The sequence below is a fragment of the Leptinotarsa decemlineata genome, unplaced genomic scaffold, assembly GCF_025532065.1.
Source record: "Leptinotarsa decemlineata unplaced genomic scaffold, Ldec_3_MD MMD2_tig00078422_RagTag_RagTag, whole genome shotgun sequence".
In the NCBI taxonomy this organism is placed as follows: Eukaryota; Metazoa; Arthropoda; class Insecta; order Coleoptera; family Chrysomelidae; genus Leptinotarsa; species Leptinotarsa decemlineata.
In genome coordinates, this window is record NW_027412747.1 from 20,334,003 (window position 1) to 20,355,871 (window position 21,869).

The 21,869-nt window shown below is 34.3% G+C and overlaps 1 protein-coding gene across 1 annotated transcript in view; it reads left to right on the top strand.

Annotated features, from left to right (window-relative positions):
* The window catches only part of pio (zona pellucida domain-containing protein piopio), a 54,330-nt gene continuing 32,461 nt past the window's right edge, over positions 1-21,869 (top strand). The window contains exons 1-3 of the mRNA XM_074186500.1: positions 1-384; positions 11,164-11,232; positions 12,875-12,923. Coding sequence (XP_074042601.1) covers positions 11,170-11,232; positions 12,875-12,923 — 112 coding nt within the window. The 5' untranslated portion in view covers positions 1-384; positions 11,164-11,169. The remainder of the gene's footprint in view (positions 385-11,163; positions 11,233-12,874; positions 12,924-21,869) is intronic.

Sequence of the window (21,869 nt, forward strand, 5' to 3'; positions counted from 1 at the left end):
GGTAAACCACCAACTTTTTCTTTCATTCGAACCGACGACGGGGCGCGACTCTACCCGAACCTCAAGTTCAGTGACAACATCCACAGCCTACCTGGTCTCCCGCGGCCCACCTGAAACAACTTTTCCTTTCGATCGCGGATCGCGGTGGACGGCGACTTTGCGAAGGTGCGCGTGATTTTAGTTTCTCGAAGAGCTGACACCGACAAAAGAGTTTCGATCGGCAATATGGTGACCCCTGCTCGGTTCGTGAATTGAAGTTTTCGTGTTTTGTGCGCTCAGTGGATTCGAATCAACAGGTGGGATTAAGCAGCACCTCCCGTGGTATACCTACATGTGAAACTTCTGCGGGTTGAAAATTCTTTTCTTCGTAGGAACTTTCCAGCGGTAAGTCTTCGGGTTTTTGTTTTATTTGGGAATTCACAGACGCGAACCTTGATTCTTTTTGCGCTTGCGTGGATCCCTGTTTCGTTGGTGTGATGACCTTACGTGAATTTCTGTTACTTGCCTACGCTGTCGTTGACATCACCCTGGACATGCTGTTGTTTTTTTGGTTCAAATTGCATCGCCTTGTTTGGAAGACTCGTTTCAAGAGCGCATTACGAGTTGATCGCCGATGTATTTGTGTCAACCAAGTAACTAGACATTAATTATTAATTACCAGGCAGGGTTTACATAATGTTATTACTATTAATGTACGTGTGTTAATGAGGTGATTGCTGTTTCTCATTAGTGACCTTCGCGATATATGTTTCATGTTTTGGTTCTTTTTCCGATATGAATACGCTACTTTGAAAACTATTATACATACAGAATGTCTGAAAGAAATTGAAATAACAAGCTTCAATTGGAAAATATTATATTTCTGTCAAATTGAAGAAATTACTTGCTATGGATTGTTGTTTTTCGAGATGGCGACCCTGAAGATGTCAGCCATTCGTTCTTAAGAACTTGGAGCAACTATTCCGAAAAATGTCAACTACACCAGAACTTATCTTAAATGCTTTACTCAATTTCAACATTGTAAATAAAACAATTTGTTTAAGTGCCCATCAAGACAAAAATGGCGGAAAATTATATGTATCTAAATAACGATTTGGTTTTAGAAGTAATAGATCTACATCAGATACAGGCGTCTCCAAATCTCAGCAAAGTATTTGATTGTTTGCCACAATATCCTCATAAAATGTTAAAACTTTATATCATACTAAGTGACAAAGAAAGGAAAACACCCATTTATATTGAAAACATTTCAATAATGTTTTGCATGTGTATTTATGTTGAGGCCAGTAAAATTCCAGCCGTATGGGAAGCTATTCTGACCAGTGTTTAACGGTTTGTTTTGTGTGAGCAGTTACCATTCCTCGAATTTTTATTCTCATTTGTGCTTTAACTATTGAAGAGTTTATTGTGAAGTGTTTCGTATTGTTAACACTATGCCTCGAGCGCGAAGCCTTAGTCGTATTCCTCGTATTCCTCAACTTAGTGATTTCGGGAGAGGACGATTTGTTGGCTTACGTGAGGCAGGTTTTTCAGTTAGAGAAATTTCAAAAAGAACCAATCGATCTTTGCGTACTATTCTATGATGTTATCAGGCATGGACCGAAAAAGGCCAAGGACACAGAGCAAGGGTCACTGATCGTCGCAGGGGAACAAGGGCGCAATTGCTAGTCAGTGGTTTGAAGACACGGAAGGTTCTAGAATGCGTACAGTATATTGGCGAATAAGAAGTTTTGGACTCTCAGTTGCCACTGACTCGAGCATCGATGCAACCGATTGTAATGGTGCAGAGACAGAATAAATTGGGAACCGCGTAGTCTTCAGCAATAAATATCGCTCTTGTTTGGGTATGCACGATGAACGAGCAAGAGTATAAAGGCGTCGTGGTGAAAAACGAGATCCCCAGTTTGATAGTGGAGAGGCATTTTCACCATACTGTTGGTTTAATAGTATGGGGTGCCATTGCATATGGTAGCAGGACACCTTCAGTCTTTATTAGAGGCAACATGATAGCTGTTCGTTACTTTCACGAAGTCCTTCCATATCTTGAGGCTATGGAGAACCCCATATTTCTACAAGACAATGCTAGACTGCATGTGGCTAGAGTAACTCTAGACTTCATGGATCAGCATGATATTAACCGCTTGCCATGGCCACCCAGATCGCCCGATCTTTCACCGATTGAACATGTGTGGGTCGCAGACTGCTGAATTTACTACAGCCCCCACAAACTATGGCAGCACTTAGACATGAGTTAGAAGTAGAGTGGAATGAAATACCCCAACAAGATATAGACCACCTTATCAGGACAATGCCCAGACGTATCTACGAGTGTATAAGACATCGAGGATCTGCAACACACTACTGAACTTCACTGGTTTTACGATCATCCAATTTCTCTCTGAGTATTCTATCTTTCATGAGTATACTTTAAACTGGTAATATCTCAGTGAATGCGACCCACGATTGTTTTATCGTAAGTATAAATGCTTAATGCACAAGAATTACAATAACTCTCGTGAAAAGATAGGATAAGAAAAATAACTGGCAAGATGTACTGTAGACAGGACAAGATTTAATTCTTACTGTACTCTACAAGGTTTGAAACGATAATTCGAACAATGAAACAATCTGTGAGTAGGATAAGACAGGATAGTCCAAATGATTTAATGTGACCACTAACGATTATGACAAGATATTGATGCTGCTGGCGGTGAATTCGTTGAAAAGATTAATAAATCGCTGCTTGTACGCAATGGATTTTCAGCACTTGAAATCCTGGAATTGGTATGTTGCTGATTCGGATTGTGCAAGATTTCACTGATGTCGATAGTACGATGTTTACTGTTCACTTACAGTTTCAAGTAAAAACTTGAAAATTATCATGTATTTTTAATTGATTTTAAAAATATCCGGCTCGAAGGACCAATGTTTTGACCCACGATTATCTTATCGTTAGCATGAATGCTTATTGCACACAAAAATTACAATAACTCTTGTGAAAATATACGATAAGAAAAATAACCTCTTCTGTTGAGCAGTGCCGACTGCTACGGATACAATTTTCAGTACATTTCGTCGATTTCCCCACAATAGGACTCTGCTGTGATGATTTGGCTTGATTGCAGAAAGATATAGTGAATCAAACCAGCCGCTGACCACCATAACCATGGCTTTTTGGTGGGTTTTTGCCTCTGGGAAGTGCCTGGATATCGGTATCCAGGCACTGTCCTGAATGTCTTCTGTTGTCGTAGAGGACCTATTTCTCATAACATGTGACGATCCGACCCAAAAAAGGGTCGTTTTGGTCGCGCAAGAGCAAAGAAGAACAGACTTCGAAACATGACAATTTTTCCAAGTCTGAGTTGGAGAAACCACATCCAGTAATTGACTAGCAAGGTATCCTGCTATGGAATGTTTCATAGTATCATATCAGCTGATCAATATGGTATCTTTTGAATGAAACCCAGAGAATACTCAATTCAATGAACTGTTTATCATGTTATGTGACTAATTCTTATCTTGTGTCAACCAATATGAAGTATTCGGGTTCTTTTTTCAAAATTTATAAGTATGTTCGTTTTTCAAAGCTGAAGTCATATTACTTAGCTATTTGAATAGATGTTTTTAACAAACTGCTCTCGAGACATGAACAGAAACTCTTTGCTAAATAAAATTGAGAGAACACTTGATTCAGGTCACATTCTTTTCTGAATTATGTAGCTAATTGATTCCTTGAAGAGTAATTATCAAGAAGCAACGCTTGTACTTTTGCCAGCCAAAATGACTTCGAATTCTAATTGATATGATCCGTGTCCAGAATTCCACTTCTTTTCTCACAAAGTTGCTCGTCAATCGATTCAAAACGTAAAATACATTTTCGGTCAAAGTTTGGTTTTTCATTTGGAATAGTCCCAGGTTTTTCGAGGTTACTGAGCTCAAAAGAGACACAATTTTTCGATAAAAATGAGGATCTTCCTCCGCGCTTTGCCAGCGCCCATTCACCAAATGTTAGACCTTATAAGATACAGCTGCAATTCTTGCACCAATTGTATCTTATAAGGTTTCACACCCAAATCCTTTCGCAAAATTGTCCACATTGTGGAGTAACAGCGGTCCTATTGCTGCGAACGGCGGCGAATCGACAGTTCACGGTCATCACGAACACTGGCGGATACAGCCGTAATATTTTTTTCTGTCCTCACTCTACGTATGCGTGTTGGTGGTTTAATGTCCAATAATGTAAACTGGGTTCGGAATTTAGTCACCAGCTTCCGAATAGCTACCTCAGTAGGCCGACGAAACTGCCCATAAATTGAAAGAAGTACACTTTCCTCACCGAGCATGAATTTGAAAATGAAATTCAATAATTTGCAAGCGTTGTTCATTCGTAAGTCGATTCATGGTTAAATTATAGACCAAACTGAACAAATTTGACAATGACACAAGACACGAATCACGAGTGATCTGTCAAAAACAATGTTGCCAAAAAGATACCAGCAAAAAATCACTCATTAGTTCTTCTAGTTCTTCAAAGTAATAATACCTACTGTTGAAACGAAACTGAAAAATGTCTTGTCGATTCTCCAAAGTGGAACCATTGTCTCCTTTCGTTTTGCTGGAACGTTTCTGAATATCTCGGTGAAACCGGTTATTTCTTGACGTGAAATTTTTGTAAGAATAATTGAAGATGTCGAAATAATTTATTCAGAAACTAATGGATTTTTGAAAGAACTGCAATCTTCGTGCCAAATCATCTTGATAAAAAGTTTCCTGTACTGCATAATTACAGACACATCACAATCTCACAATTCATAATGGAAGATATAGTGTTAAAATAAAAAGTAATAACAAAACTGATTCTGAAATTGGTTCCATACATTCTCAAACAGAACTGATAGTTCTAAGCCTCGCATAAATATTCACCCGTATAAAATAACGAATTCAACACATGATAAAAAAATTAATATCGTAATTATAAAAAAAAACTGAAAGATTCACTGATGAATAAAAAACAGATTCACGTTTTCATCGCAAACGAACCTCAGATGTTAGTTTATATGGTATTTAACCTTTGAAGTAATACTACAAAATCCCAAAATTTCATCGATAAACTTCCATTTTTCAACTAAAAGTTTGTTATCAAGCAATATTTCGAGTTTTAAAAAAGTGGATATTCATGTAAGATTTTTTAGGTTCTATGTATTCCTAAATTTCATTTCCTTCAATAATCACAGCTTAATTCACCGATATGAAAACAAAATATCAATTGTCAAATTTATTTGAAAGTACAATTATCATAGACACAATGAGTTTGACCTTCCTCTTGAAGATGATCACTTGGTGATCGAAACACATGCCGAGGTGTTAAAATAATGGCTTGGTGTTGCTGAAAAACTCCAGTAATATTCATAGACACAATGTCCAATGGAACAAAGCAAGTCCCATCACCGATAACGATACTTTACACTCCGTCTCTAGTATTCCTTTGTCCATGGTTTGGGTTCAAGTTAAAGGATTCATCGCAAGGAAAAATAAGACCTTCAAACTGTGTGAAGTGAATAAATGCCTATACAGACGAATTATAATTACAAATTATAATGTTTTGATTTAAATAGGTTGGATAAAGAAAATGGATAGTCTTCAAAACATCACCAGATGATACATAATTTTATAAATTCTAGTTACTAACAAAATCTATCGTGCTTCGACATAAGATCGCAGATCCAAGTCACCTGACTTACTTGACGCAGCTAGATGCATTAACTATACATCGCGTATTCTTTTCGTTTTCAGTGAAATTGTTACTATACAGATTAATGTTTCGATTTGTATTAAAATTGGCATATCGTATCAATAAGTTTCGATTAGGATCTATTGAAAACACTTTCCCAACACTTTCCCAGAACAAAATTACTGTTTCTCGGCGCACGTTTCGTTAACCAAGTTACCATCCTCAGGAGATCATTTTTCATAATGTCATTAGTCATAATGATCTCCTGAGGATGCCAACTTGGTTATAATTTTGTTCTGCTGTTGGGAAAGTGTTTTCAATAGATTCATTTTAAGTCAGAGGTTCTGAGACTTTTCAGACTCCCGGTATATTTCTCATCTGTTCCATTACATCGAAACTGTTTTTAAGAAAACAGCGCTCACTGATCAACTTGATCGTTATTAATAGAAACTGATTTGAGTAGAAGCATTTAAACACCCAGTAAAATTTAAATTCTATGGAAACTACTTCGAAATTCATTCTCAAGATACCGAAAACAAGTTTATGTATTGATGTCTGTGAAAGGTATTTGGTTCCACAAACAAACGGTATCACCACATCAGCCTTAGAATACAAAAATAAATCTGATCTCAGTTTATATCACAGTTTATACAACGGTATACTAACACCAAAAACAAGAACCAGTTTTTCTTGATGCACAGCACAAAAAAAAAGTTGAACAAATATGTTGCCAGTCTGGCGGAGATAGAGGTCAAAAAATCTGAATTTCACTAGTTCGGACTTCCATTGTCTATTATATAAAATGATTTGAAATCCCTGAAACAAGTAAAAAAGAATAATTAAAAAAGAATAGTTGAAAATAACAATTATACTAAGCAACAATAAACCTGAAATGAAATGATAGTAAAATAACCTACAAGTAAAAATATAATAATTGAATAAATAAAAATTAAAGGAATGCAAAAAGAAAATAATAAAAATAAAAAAGTGTAGAGATTCGGGTGATGACAGTCATCACCCGAAGACGATTGTAGATACCAACAATCGAAACGTCGTGAACTAACGTGACTTGGAATCTCTACACTTTTTTATTTTTATTATTTTCTTTTTGCATTCCTTTAATTTTTATTTATTCAATTATTATATTTTTACTTGTAGGTTATTTTACTATCATTTCATTTCAGGTTTATTGTTGCTTAATATAATTGTTATTTTCAACTATTCTTTTTTAATTATTCTTTTTTACTTGTTCCAGGGATTTCAAATCATTTTATATAATAGACAATGGAAGTCCGAACTAGTGAAATTCATCACGAAACATTGTCAATCACCTTCAAACAAACGTCAAAAAATCTACTACTTTTTACAGTTTTAGGTTGTTTCAGAAGTTTTGTCCGTTATAATGTCATGTGTTTTTATATCACCATATGGTATCACCATGGTGGTATATTTACGAGTACTGATCGTTAGGGAAGTTTGTAATATATACATTGATGCTGTTCATTTTTTCAATTTTTAGAAAGATCAAAAAGCCTGAGAAGATCATTTTTAGATCTGATCATGACGTGAAAACTGTATCCTCTACGACAACAGGAGACGTTTAGGAAAGTAGTTGGACACCAATGAGCTACCTAGAAACTTCCCAAAGGCGAAAACTCAAGTTACTATATGTAACTATATATAAGGTGGTCTGCGGCTGGTCATTATAATTTTCATCAACCGGAAATCGACAAAATGTACCGAAAATTACATCAACAGCGGCCGACACTAGTCAACAGATTAGGGTCCGATCCTGCTCCACGACAACGCCGGTTCGCACCGTCCGAAAATTAAAGGAATAGAGCTTCACCCACCCTACACCCAGACCTCTCGCCAATCGACTACCGTATTTTCAAGCATTTCGGTAACTTTCTCACCGGTAGAACCTTCACCAACCAGGACCAGGCAAAAACGCCTTATGGGTTGTGGTTAACAACAAAAAAAAGTCTAAAAAGTAAACGGCCCCAGATTGTAAATTTTTAAACCCAAAGTTTTTTAAAACCCTCGGATCTACCAGGTCTACTCTGTAACTGAACAATTCTCTAAAGCAATTTTACCATGGGATACTTTCAAATATAGGTATATGGGAGATTTAACCAATGATTAATCTTGAATATAGTTTATGTAGATTATCTCATTTCCATCGATTGTACATGTCTAAAAAACTATTTTTAAGAATGTAATGTTTCTACATAGAGAGTTATTTGAAATATGTTTGAAATGTTACAAATATGTTATAAAATCTATCTTTGAGAAAATTGATTATACCAGGTGTCCCACATTTTATGTGACAGGCAATATCTGGTTTGTTGAAGGAGATACACAAAAATGTTTCATACAAAAGTTTTAGGAGTTTATGAGAGCTATATTTTGATATAATTTTTAAATATACAGGGTGTTTGGTGTAGGTGCTACAGACCAAAATTCCATTTTTTAAAATAGAACGCCCTGTATATCATTACATATTCAGATGCTACGTTAAATTCTGATATCATTTCATGTTTGGTTTTTGAAATTCGGTTACGGCGTTGTTGAGTTATTGCTTAAAATGTAAAGTCTTGAGAACGACTATTATTTTTAAAAATATCTCATACAATTATTCTCTCTGCATCAGATCACATGAAAATTAGTCAAAATTTTGGGTGTTCGAAGTAATGGTTTCAATTTTGAGTTGTGGAATTCAGTCAGGAATCATTTTGAATATGAAACAATTGCGAAATTGAAAGAGGTGTATTCGAAAACAAATCTTTAATTAATAACAATGTAAATAATATAACTTGATAAATCATTTCATAAGAATGGTAGGTACCTAGAAATAAGTCATAAAAATTGTTCAAAGTGATGCCCATTAGATATTATACAGGCTTCGAAACGTCGAATCACTTCTCTCGTACAAGTCGCTCTTATAATATCAGGCGTAATATCACTGCACGCTAGTCGAATTTTCATTTTCAGATCATCCACATTCAAAGGGGGAGTAGTGAAAACAATATCTTTTAAATAACCCCATAGGAAAAAATCAAGCGGTGATAAAACTGGGGAACGAGCCGGCCACCGAATTGGACCCTTATTACCAATCCATCTATTTGGGTACGTTCTATCCAGATATTCAGTAACAACCTGTGAATTGTGAGGAGGAGCACCATCTTGTTTCCACCAAATTCCTTGTCGTTCTGCTATGGGAATATCTTCCATCAACTGGATCAAATCATTTTCTAGAAAATGTAAATATCGCAATCCATTGAGATTTTCATTGAAAAAGTAAGGTCCTATGATGCGGCCATTGAACAATCCACACCATACATTAATACCCCAAGTAGTTTGAAAATTACTTTCGCGGACCCAGTGGGGATTTTCTTGAGACCAATAGTGACTGTTATGTCGATTTACAACTCCATTATTGTGGAATCGCGATTCATCGCTCCACAAAATTTGACTGAATATGTTAGGACTTTCATGTAATATTACCTGAATACAAGCAATGAATTCAAGTCGTCGTTCAAAGTCCGTGGGTTTCAAACCTTGTACCAACTGAATTTTGAATGGGTGGTATTTATTTTCTTTCAGAATTCTCTGTACATTAGATTGACTCACACCGACTTCTTCTGCAAGAGTACGGATAGAAACATGTGGATGAATAATAATATAAGCCAACACATTGATCTCTAAATCTTCAGTTCTAACAGATCTCGTATGATGACGATGCTTTATAGTAGAAGGAAATGACCCAGTTCGCAATTTTTCTGCAACTCTCGAAAAAGTCATTCGTGACGGAATGGGTCTGTCTGGAAAACGTTCTTGGTATAGACGTTGTGCTTGACGGCAGTTTTTCTGACATTCCCCAAAAATTAATAACATATCAATGCAATCACTTGGACTAAACGCGAAAGGCATACTGGAGTTTTCGCACAAAGAACACAGTTACTGTTTTGCAAAGAATCACTGAATCGAACTGACAAGTAGATACAATTCAACAACATTTGTTACTATGGCATCAACAAGCATAAGCTACTTGATGAAATTGTGCAATATAAAGCAATTCACCCTCAAGTTAGTCACATTCTCAAGAATTTCAATATTATATTCAACTGATATCGATATCGTATCGTAGAGGTGAGAATAATGGTTTGTATTCAGTAGTAGTCTAGTTCAATTTAATAAAAGATATAGACTGGATTCGTGTAAATAAGTTTTTCTGAAACTTTATATTTAAGGAAAAGTGCAATAACTCAACAACGCCGTAACCGAATTTCAAAAGCCAAATATGAAATGATATCAGAATTTAACGTAGCATCTGAATATGTAATGATATACAGGGCGTTCTATTTAAAAAAATGGAATTTTGGTCTGTAGCACCTACACCAAACACCCTGTATATTTAAAAATTATATCAAAATATAGCTCTCATGAACTCCTAAAACTTTTGTATGAAACATTTTTGTGTATCTCCTTCAACAAACCTGATATTGCCTGTCACATAAAATGTGGGACACCCGGTATACAAAATATATTGGGCTTCACTCCCACCATGCTTCTGATGATTTTTATGTATCATGAATATCTTATTCAGGTAACAGTTACGGTCTAATATTCCCCAGAACCAGAACATTCCATAGTATGCCATAGTATGCCAATAAATGATCATTGGGTCCGAGAATCATATGCCCTGAGCAAGCGCAGTGAGCCAAGAAAGATTTCTGCCTTAGTACGGCAAGCCGGTATGATTTTAAGATTCCAGAGTGGAGAGAACATCACCAAGGACTCCAATAATCAGAACAACCATCTTGACAGAGTGATCTGGATAGAGTCTGCGGAGTTCGAAGAGAAAATCTCGATATTTTATCCGTTTTTGCTTCCTTTTCTGACGATATTTGTCTCGCCAGGACAAATATCGTCTTGCTCATTAGCTTGTTAGGTTTATTAGCTTGTTATTGTGTTTTGTTTATTGTTTCACATGTCATAAATATTAGTTTCACAAAGTTCTGCCACTGCTGTTGGTGTTTTGCTGATTATTAAAACGATAATTGGAATCAAAGTCTAAACTTTTTGATAATGGACTAGCTGACTATAATCATCATCGTCATATCTGGATTTGAAGTTATTAATGAATTTGTTATTGATTATATGGGGTATTGGCCCGTTTATGAAATTTTCCAGAAATTTCTGGAAGTGCAAACTAATGAAATTCACTAAGAAATATTGTCAACCACCTTCAAACAACGTTGATTTTTTTTTCATGGAAATGAGTTATAGCAGAATAACTTATTGTATGACCAAGAATAGTTAAGTAGTAATTAATTTCTGATGAACAGCACTATATTTTGGTTCACTTGTGAGGTGTTTATCAAAAATACATATCTCTATAAATTCATAGCGCTTGATTTTATTTTCAGGTGACAATGGGAAAACTCAACATTGCCTCCGTTGCCTCCTTCACCTCAGTTGCTCTCGTTTTTCTATTGGTGAGTTACTTTTTTATCATTTCAATGAACAACAATACGCCATGTCAAAAAATTGTAAATTTATGATTATTGACTTCAGTGAATAACAAACAATTACTGTCTTTTGTTGCTTTTCATTCTTCATGCTTCATATATACAAATTCTGAATGGACACGTCTGTGTAATACCTCTTTTAAAAGACCTTTCAACTTTCTACTGTTTATACATCGACAAAATTATAGTTATCAGCTTCATATCAGGGTAGAATATATATAATCGCCACGATTTTTTGCATACATGCTTGACGGAATTTGCTGCAGTTTTTCCATCAGGTATCAGACATGGGTGCCTTTTTGTCAATAAACCAACATTCAAACGACAAAAGATTTTTACAGCGAACAAGCTGCGCCTGTAAAAATCTCGCCTAATTACAGAGGCGCAATGGACTTATTTCATGATATTTGGTTTACAGTTCAGTTGATAGTAATTTCAAATTAAAAAAGAGTGCACTTTGTTGCAGCTTTCTAAATACCGTTATTCTCCCATAATTAATTGTTGAAAATGGGATTTTCTAGGCCCATGACGTCACGGGCCTACTCCCGCGTCTTGTTCGATTGACCAATACAAATAATCAACATTGCCAAATCTTAAAATTCACGGAGTGTATAAACAGTTTCGGGTTCATTCGTGATTCATAGTAAAATCACAGCCACTTTCGACAACTGAATCTAAAAAACAAGTTCAAGAAATGCATTGGGAGAGAAAATTAATCATGCATGGGATCCAAATAACACAAAACGCAATAAAAACAGTGTTTCCATAGTATCTACGGCAGTAGATATTTTTATGTTGATATCACAGAAATGGAAGTAAGTGTATATGAACCCGTTAACTTTTATGTTAATGAAAAAAGTTTCGACATGAAATAAAATGTACACGAAAACCATGGTTGGAAATGACGTAATAACGTAAACGTTCTTTAATTACAAAATTATAACAAACAAATCGGATTATAACAGTTGTATTCACACTGAGTTGACAACAATAACAACAAAAATGGCGTCTGTCAAATTGGATAACTGTGATTGGACATTAAAACCCAATACACTTGGCAACACCGTTGGAGACATGATGAATTTTATTGGTGAACACAGACGAGGCCAATTTAAACTCTGCTTTTCGAATTGTTCTTTTTTCTGCAAATATAAACAGATATTGGGACCGATTACGCTTGATAAATATAATATACCCCTAACTCGATCAGTCTATAAGCGAACCAGTATCGTTTTCAATAACATGAAACAAACCCATTATGCCAGTGACGTAAATCGTATCAGCTTTGTTAACGTTCACTAAAAATACAAATAAAGAATGAACGAAAGTAAAAAATGCACAACCACAGAATTTAAAATTAACGTTTCGACAGTCCCACCGGTTGTAGTATATTTTTCAGGAGGGGTAAAACAACAGTTTTCAAAATGTTTGAAAAACAAGAACATTTGGAGAATGATTTATTCCCTCTGTCAATACCAAACTGGCTTCAATTTCATTCCAGAATCTGTTCAATTAGGAAAAGTATTTTTCACTCAATAAGATGTTCACATAATGCATGTGACATCATTCTCTTCTTTTGATTAATGAATCTCAACTTTCTAAATTTCAGAGTTGCACGAGTTCAGTCGTACAAGCAGCAAACATTCCACAAACAACAAGTAAGTACCCACAACAATAATAAATATTAAGTAAAGAATAAATATACGTTTCCAAAAATATTTAAAAATCAACAAGTATTTCTTATGAAATAAATATAGAAACACAGAAGAGCAAGTCTGCTTAAGAGCGTTACTTACTCATATGAATTCAACGAATTATGTAACCAATCATCTCCTCATGTTGCCAACTTGGTTATCGAAAAGGAATTAATATATTAGTAAAAATAGTTTAATTATTATCTATTATCATCAAGTAGCGGGTCAGTCTATTCATAATTCACTCGTTTGAAAGTAAAGATAATGTAAAACCCAGGAAGTGAACAAAATCCATTCTAACGATTTTATTTCGTGCATTTCTCAGTGACAACACATGGCGTTAATCACCATTCGATTATATACCTTTCATTTCGCACACCGCTCCCTGTTTGATTGAAAGTGAAGTGAAATTTAATATTCCTAATACAACAGAAAAACATTTCATAAGTATCTATCAAAAACACTTTTCCCACAAGAACAGAAATACTGTTTCTTGACGCGCGTTTCGCTAACTAAATCAGCATCACCAGTGGTTCCAATGCTACCTTTCAAGATTTGATGCATATTAGTTTTTTTAGTGTAGGATTTAAAACTAATTTTTAATTTATTCGTATTTCGCAATCTACTTAGATAAAAGATCCGTTCAAAGTTTACCAACTTTCGCCAATATCCTTGATTATTCGTTTCCAAATATTTTTTATGGGTTTTGCTTCATTGACAATGTATATGATCACATAGGTACATGAAAAGATATTTGTTATCTCATATATTTTTTTGTTGACAATAATTTGAACAAAATTTGGGAAAACTGAACTCCGGAAACATGTCTTCAAGAACCAGAAAGACATGTTATAACATAATTTTAGTGCGTATTCGCAGTATAGATTTGGTTTCGTTGACCCGAAAGACATCCTAAATTTTGGGTAGAATTGGAACCTCTGGAGTGGAAAGAATCTATTGAAATACTTTGCCACACTAGAAGAAAATATTGTGTCTCAAGAGGTAGTGTTTTGTTCTGGTGTGGAAAAAGTGTTTTCTATAGATTCATATTGTCCTAAGAAACAGTATTTTGATCTGATGTGAGAAAAGTATTTTACTAGATTCATTTCACATACTGCTCCGATAGATAGTAATTTGTTCTGGTGTGACGAAAATGTTTTTATTCTATTGTGGAAAAATTGTTTTTTGTAGAATCATTTTACATATTGCCTCATTAGATAGTACCTTGTTCTGGTGTGAAGAAAGTGTTTTTTGTTCTATTGTGAAAAATTGTTTTGGTAGATCCATTTCACAGAGACAGTATTTTGTTGTGGTGTGAGAAAATTATTTTACTAGATTCATTTTACATATTGCCTCGATAGATAGTACTTCGTTCTGGTGTGAAGAAAGTGTTTTTTGGTTCTGTTGTGAAAAAAGTGTTTTTGGTAGATTCATTCCACATATTGTCTCAAGAGACAGTAATTTGTTTTGTGGTGGAAAAAAGTGGTTTCAATAGATTCGTTTTACATATTATCTCAAGAGACAGTATTTTGTTCTGTCGTGGAAAATGTGGTTTCAATTGTCTCACGAGATAGTGTTTTTTGTGGTGTGAGAAAAGTGTTCTGCTAGATTCATTTTACCTACTGTTCCTCAAGAGACAGTATTCTGTTCTGTCGTGGAAAATGTGGTTTCAATAGATTCATTATAGATATTGTCTCACGAGATAGTGTTTTTTGTGGTGTGAGAAAAGTGTTCTGCTAGATTCATTTCACCTACTGTTCCTCAAGAGACAGTATTTTGTTCTGTCGTAGAAAATGTGGTTTCAATAGATTCATTATACATATTGTCTCACGAGATAGTGTTTTTTGTGGTGTGAGAAAAGTGTTCTGCTAGATTCATTTCACCTACTGTTCCTCAAGAGACAGTATTTTGTTCTGTCGTGGAAAATGTGGTTTCAATAGATTCATTATACATATTGTCTCACGAGATAGTGTTTTTTGTGGTATGAGAAAAGTGTTCTGCTAGATTCATTTTACCTACTGTTCCTCAAGAGACAGTATTCTGTTCTGTCGTGGAAAATGTGGTTTCAATAGATTCATTATAGATATTGTCTCACGAGATAGTGTTTTTTGTGGTGTGAGAAAAGTGTTCTGCTAGATTCATTTCACCTACTGTTCCTCAAGAGACAGTATTTTGTTCTGTCGTGGAAAATGTGGTTTCAATAGATTCATTATACATATTGTCTCACGAGATAGTGTTTTTTGTGGTGTGAGAAAAGTGTTCTGCTAGATTCATTTTACCTACTGTTCCTCAAGAGACAGTATTTTGTTCTGTCGTGGAAAATGTGGTTTCAATAGATTCATTATACATATTGTCTCACGAGATAGTGTTTTTTGTGGTGTGAGAAAAGTGTTCTGCTAGATTCATTTTACCTACTGTTCCTCAAGAGACAGTATTTTGTTCTGTTGTGAGAAAAGTGATTTTAATGTACATATTGTCTCAAGAGACAGTAATTTGTTCTGTTGTGGAAAAAGTGTTTTCAATAGATCCATTTCACATATTGTCTCAAGAGACAGTACTTTGTTTTGGTGTGAGAAAAGTGTTTTACTAGATTCATTTTACTCATTGTGTGTAATTAATAGATTCATATGGCGCCATAGTTTCCAGTTCTACCTATGAAGTAGGTAAGAAATCGAAAATCTCTTTCGAAAACCCCCACTTCTGTTAAAAAAAATTGGGAATGACACCCCCCACTTAGAGAGTTGAAGGTTTTGGATCAAAACTTACCCACGTATTTTTGGAATTTTGCGAAAAGTCCTTTCTCTGGTAGTAATGATTCATATTATGAATAGACTGTCCATTTAGCACTATCCAAGAAAATAATTGAACAATTTTCACAAACATTTTTTTTATTTCTAAACCCAGTTCGCTAAAACTGTAGCTTCATCGGTAGTAATAGTACAATTCATATACAACAATGAGTGATTGAGTGAGATAAATTGTCCGAGTTTGTGAAAATGTTTGTGAAATTTATTTAATTATCATCATCAATAGAGTTATGATTTATGTTACATTTTCGAAAGTCCACCCTGAATGTATTGAAGAAAACTTCTGTATGGTGTGTACTTTGTGTGTTTATGTATAGTCGAAGTAAACGATATTGTGCACTTTTAAAGTCAGCGGCAATCTCAAAGGCCAAAAAAAACAATACATAGAAATAAACCGTCAGCAAACTAGTCCACGTGGACTGTAGAATTGGCGGTTCGCATTGGATAATTTTTACTAGCCGAGTTTTATGATTGGCTGAAGAGTCATAGAATTGAATTGGAAGTCATCTTACGGTGGCAAATAGAAATTGGGGAATGCGGCCTTGGTTATCGCCGTCGTGTTCAGTTCAGGAACTGATCGCGATTTGAATATTGAAATTCGATATTGTTGTAACTGTATGTACAATAGTCAAAAACCTTATGAACGCAAGACGCGATGTGATACAGGATTACCAAAACCTTTAGATATTCATCTGATAAAATCATGGAAAAAACAATATACAACTGTTACAAAAGCAATGAAATTCCTTCAATTGAAATCATAATGAAGAAATTGAATACTTCCGACCATAACGTGAGCTGCTGTGACAAAACTCTTCAGAATTGGATAAAGAAACTAGGATTTAGATTTAAAATATCTAATAAACAAACATCAAGCAGTTATGGAAAGCAGAAGAATAGTTGAATTGCGTAACAAATATTCAAAACAAATAACTTAATATAGACAAGAACAACGGTACATTTTCTACGATATACCGTCGAAATGAAATATTTTTCCGACCTTTACTTACACTATTTGATATATCACTGAAAGTCAGATATATCTTCATGAAGGTGTTGAAAGAGGATTCTTCTATTCTACGTAGAAAATTGCGCAAACCTAGATCAATCAAGCCCACCCATTCTTATTTTGCTTCAAAATTCTAGTTGTACACAAACGAAAGTGAAATTCGGGTCAAGATATATCTGTAGGTATAAAATAAAACACTCGTCGTATGTTATAGTCGCCAATCGAATTCAAGAATGATTTCACTTTTCTCGTTGCATTATGTCACACTCCTGAGGTGGCCTCCAAATGCTAATATTGTGATAATCAGTGGCGGTACCTAAGCTGCTATACCAATCAGGTACTTGATTACTTCTGGTAGCGGTAAATTTTCGGTTCATGAGTTTCATCGGGTCACTTGTTTCGTTGACTGAGGGTTCGATTGCAGTCACTTGATTCGTTATGTAACATGATCGTAGACATAATTCAAATCTGAAAAATAGTTTCAAGGTTTCAAATTGTCCGTTTTTATGAAAAGTTTCCGTCTTGAATATTTCTCTTCTTCTTTGTTCTAGAAAATATGGAATGAGTTCAGTTTTATTGGGTTGGCAGGAAAGTTCGTAGGCTGACTCACAGATGCCGCTACCAGTATTGAATCCATATGATTTTTAGTTAACCCTAACCTTCAAAAGATACGTGTACAAATTTCACAGCTGTCGGATTACTAGTTTTCGAGATAGAACATTTTGAGTGAAGCAACTTTTGTTGGCTTGAAGAAAATGGATAAAAAGGAACTTCGTATGTTAATAAAAACTACTGTTGAAGCCAAGGCTCACTTACAGAAATACAAAAGAGTTAAAGTTATTTGTTCACAAAACAAAACGATTTATTTAAATAGATAACTTCAATAGGTTATGATAATTCGGTTTGTGAACAATTATGTATTTGCTGGTATTCGTAAGCTGCTGACATGGATTTAGCGAAGCATATTAAACCCCTAACCAGTGAGTAGGAATGGCCCATGTGGAAAAAGAAAATCTGCGATCTGCTAGACTATCATGAAAGTGCATTGGATGCTATTGATAGAAAACTGGTAAAACCGTATAAGTATAAAGAGAAATTTGATATGTACCATAAAGCCAACAGTTATGCCAAGTCAATGATAACATCTGCAATAAGTGACTCCGTCTATCAGAAGATCATGGATAAGGAAACAGCCTTCGAAACCTGGGAAGCGCTAAAACAACAGTGTGAAGCTACATCAAAAGATCAGTTGTTCAAAATCTGTACCGATTTTTTCGCATCTGTCTGGACGTCAGGAGATGATGTTTCTACTCACATAGCAAAGTTGCGGAGCTTGTGGAATGAACTCAATAATGAACTCAAAGCAAAGAATCAGCCAAGTCTGCCAGATTTGATGTTGGTTTGTGAAACGCTCCATGTATTACCACTTTTGAAACATTCAGATCCAGTTGGATGTTGCTGACTAAAGAAGATGACAAAACTTTTGATGAGATTGCGTTACAATTATGTATGTACGAAAGAAATTTCTTACCAGATATAGAGAAGAATGAAGAACTATAAGAGGCACTCATTGCTAAAGGTGAAAATTTCAAGAAAGTAGAAAGAAAATTTCAAATTTTCAAGAAGAAGTGTTCACAGAAGGACGATATCTGTAACTTTTGTAGGTGAATGTAAAGGACACTCGGTGAAATTTTGTAAGAAGTGGATAGCATACGGACGACCGTTAAAAAACAAAGAAGATAATTCAAAAAATGATAGTGCAACAGTAGCGCTCATGAGTTTATGTAACGAAGTGAATTCTTTTGAAACAATTCCACTAGAATGGTGGATAGATAATGGAGTAACAAAGCATGTTACAAATTATTTGGATATGTTTGTTAGTTTTGAACAATTTGAGAGTTCCTGTTCCATTGAAGCAGCTGGGAAAGACAGTCTCGATTCACTCAAATTAAAACAATCCCAGATGGAGGTGTTGAAAGCTATAAGGTCAGGCTGGTTGCTAAAGGATTCAATCAGCGTCAGGGTACCGATTATAGGCAAACATTCAGTCCAATGGCGAAGAGGAACCATCCGATCTGTTCTGAATATTGCACCAAACCAAAAGATGCATCTTGCTCAATTCGTTATTGGGGCCTTTGAAGGACAAAATCGCAGAACGGAAAAACGGGATCATTTAAAAAAAAGAAAGTGCTGCTTCATCAAGACAATGTACAGTGTCACATATCTATTAAAACGATGGCAAAATTGCATGAATTGGACTTCGTTGGATCTCTATCTAACAATTTCCTCAAAGACCCAACCATACAATCAACAATATTTCTGAAGCCGTAACGCAAAATGAAGTAATTGAAATGATATCAAAACTCAAAAATAGCTGTTCATCAGGCATCGATAGCATATCCTCCATATACATAAAAAAAAATAAGTATCTGATAGAACAATTAGTACACATCATCAACTTAACTTACAGACAAGAAAAACTACCACATCAGTGGAAATAATCATCGGTGACTATTATTTATAAAGCCACCAAACACGATTGTGTAGAAAATTATAGGTCCATCTCTGTCATTAACAAATTTGGGAAAATCTTCGAACTCACAATTGAAAAAAAGAATAATTTCCCTAATAAAAATCATGTAATATCATAAAGTCCATTCGGTTTCATCGCAAACCCTTATACTGAAAGTGCTGTATTAGATCTGATTGAAAAAATCGTGATGGCCTTGGCTAGCTCTGAAAAATGTTTCATGATTTTCCTGGACCTTGCCAAAGCTTTCGCTACCGTAGCATATGCCAAGCTTTTGAATAAGTTATACCCATACGGTATACGGGGACCAACTCTACTTTTATTAGAAGATTATTCAACTAATAGACTACACAAAATAAAATTCGGCAATCAATTCAATAGTGCCGCAGAAGTCAAAATAGAAGTTCCCCAAGGAACAGTACTGGGACTGATTCTCTTTCTTATTCATATAAAAAGTTTAAGTACAATACAAAAGTTCAAAGGGCATCTCATATCAAATTAAAACGACACTGGCATTGTTTTTAAAGGGGACTCATTGGAAAATGTATACAAATATTCACAGAAGGTATTAGGCAATGTAAGGCTATCGTTAAATTATAACCTAAAGTCTAAATAATAATTAAACAAAGTTTCTAACATTCACTTTACTAGAAATTGATCAGCCAGAAAAAAATGCTTTGAGTATACATCAAACAAGGTGTGATTTCCTTCCACGTAGTAACGGCTACATCCAACAATTTATTAGTTCTTCTAAGTTCGCACACACTTGTCACAATTTTTTTCATGTACAACCTAATAATATCAAATCATAAATGCGTCATAGCAATTTATTTTTAATGATTGGCCTGTAGTTGCCATCGACTGATTTAATCGTGAACATCAGTGAAAGGATTATTTTTTATAAATGATTCTTCGTTTTTACATGATTATCAACAAGTCCGATTAATAAACGTGTCGATGATTTTTTATAAATGGAATTTTGCAGGAAAGGTCAAATCACTCAAACATTCTTCTAGCCTAATATTGATATTATAGAGAAGGAAGATTACTTTGTTTGTAATAGATGGATTCAAAAACTACTTAACCAATTTTGAAAATTCTTTCGGAATTTTCCTTTTGATTATGCTTTTATTAAATAACAATTTTTCACGAATTGAAGGTTTACCTAATTATTAAAATTGGAACCTGGATTTTTTGGTTTTGGAAAAGGTCCTTGCTTGAAGAGTTGAATAATTATAATTTTCTATTTGTTTATGAACAATCAAAAATGTTATATTAGAAATATAAATAAAGCATTGAACAATTTTTTTGTTTCCTTCTCTATAAAAGATACATCAATACTTTATTATAAACAACTGATTGTTCATCAGATAATTGAAATATTTTTTTGGGAATCGAACCACCACTAGTATTGAAAAATCGTTTTTCGAAAAAAAAATGTATTGATTTGAAATACATTTATTGCACTTTTCCATTTTTTCCTTTTTTTAAATTGGTACATGGTTATATCAATATAATTTTTACTCTGCAAAATAAAGAAAGTGTAAAAATGTGTTTGTCAAATAAACAAATAAAAAATTATTATTTTTTCAGAATACAGAATGAAAATAATGAATTTTTATATTGATATTTAGTAGCAAATGTAAATAGTAAACTTATAAATGCGTTTTTATGCAGGATTTTGAAAAATGAACAATTTTTATAAAATCACAATTTTATTATCAGATTCGTTTATCTTATAAATAATGCATTTGTTCATAACATTTTTTTAAATAAATCAATAAGAAAATGAATCAACTGAAATATTGAAAAAAAAATCAATGACTGATTTATATTTTCAAAATTTTTGAGTATTTGATTGTTCATGAATAAATTGAAAATGAAATTCAATTGCATTTTTGTGGATGGATCTTTTGGACAGCCTTAGATAAATAGGAAAAAAATCCAGTCTCCAATTTCAAAAATTGTCGGGGTCTTTAAGGAAACCTTCAATTTTGGAAAAATTAATAAAAGCATTATTATTAAAGAATTGCGCTAAACTTTTTTTGTTGGATTATTATTCATTCAACCATCCACCAAGTGCCAAATTTGTTAATTCCTCAACATTCATATTCAACGGAATAAAAAAATTGTTGAAACGGCCGAATCGACTACATATGCGTGAGTAAAACTATCCGTTCCAAAGTTTTTTTTTATTTTGGATATCTACTATAGCTCGTGAGATATTCGCAAAAAATCGAACTCCTCTCTTTTTGTACAAGTAAATTGTTATAAACTTTCAAACTATTTGTTGGCGCAACATGAGTCAAATAAATCAAATCATAAACTACATGATCATTGAAAGTCATAATTTTTGATGAATGCAAACTGCACTTTTTTCACTCCTCTAAATTCATGTCAGAACTTATTTTTTTTTCACAAAAATGAAAATGAGACTTTCTCCACACTTTTTAGAAATAAGCATTTATTATGTCATGCATAGCCTGTTGGATCGGGTTGATTTTATGTTTCTTAAAAGAAAAAGTCAAGAGGCATAAGATCCGGTGATCTAGTCGACCACTGAC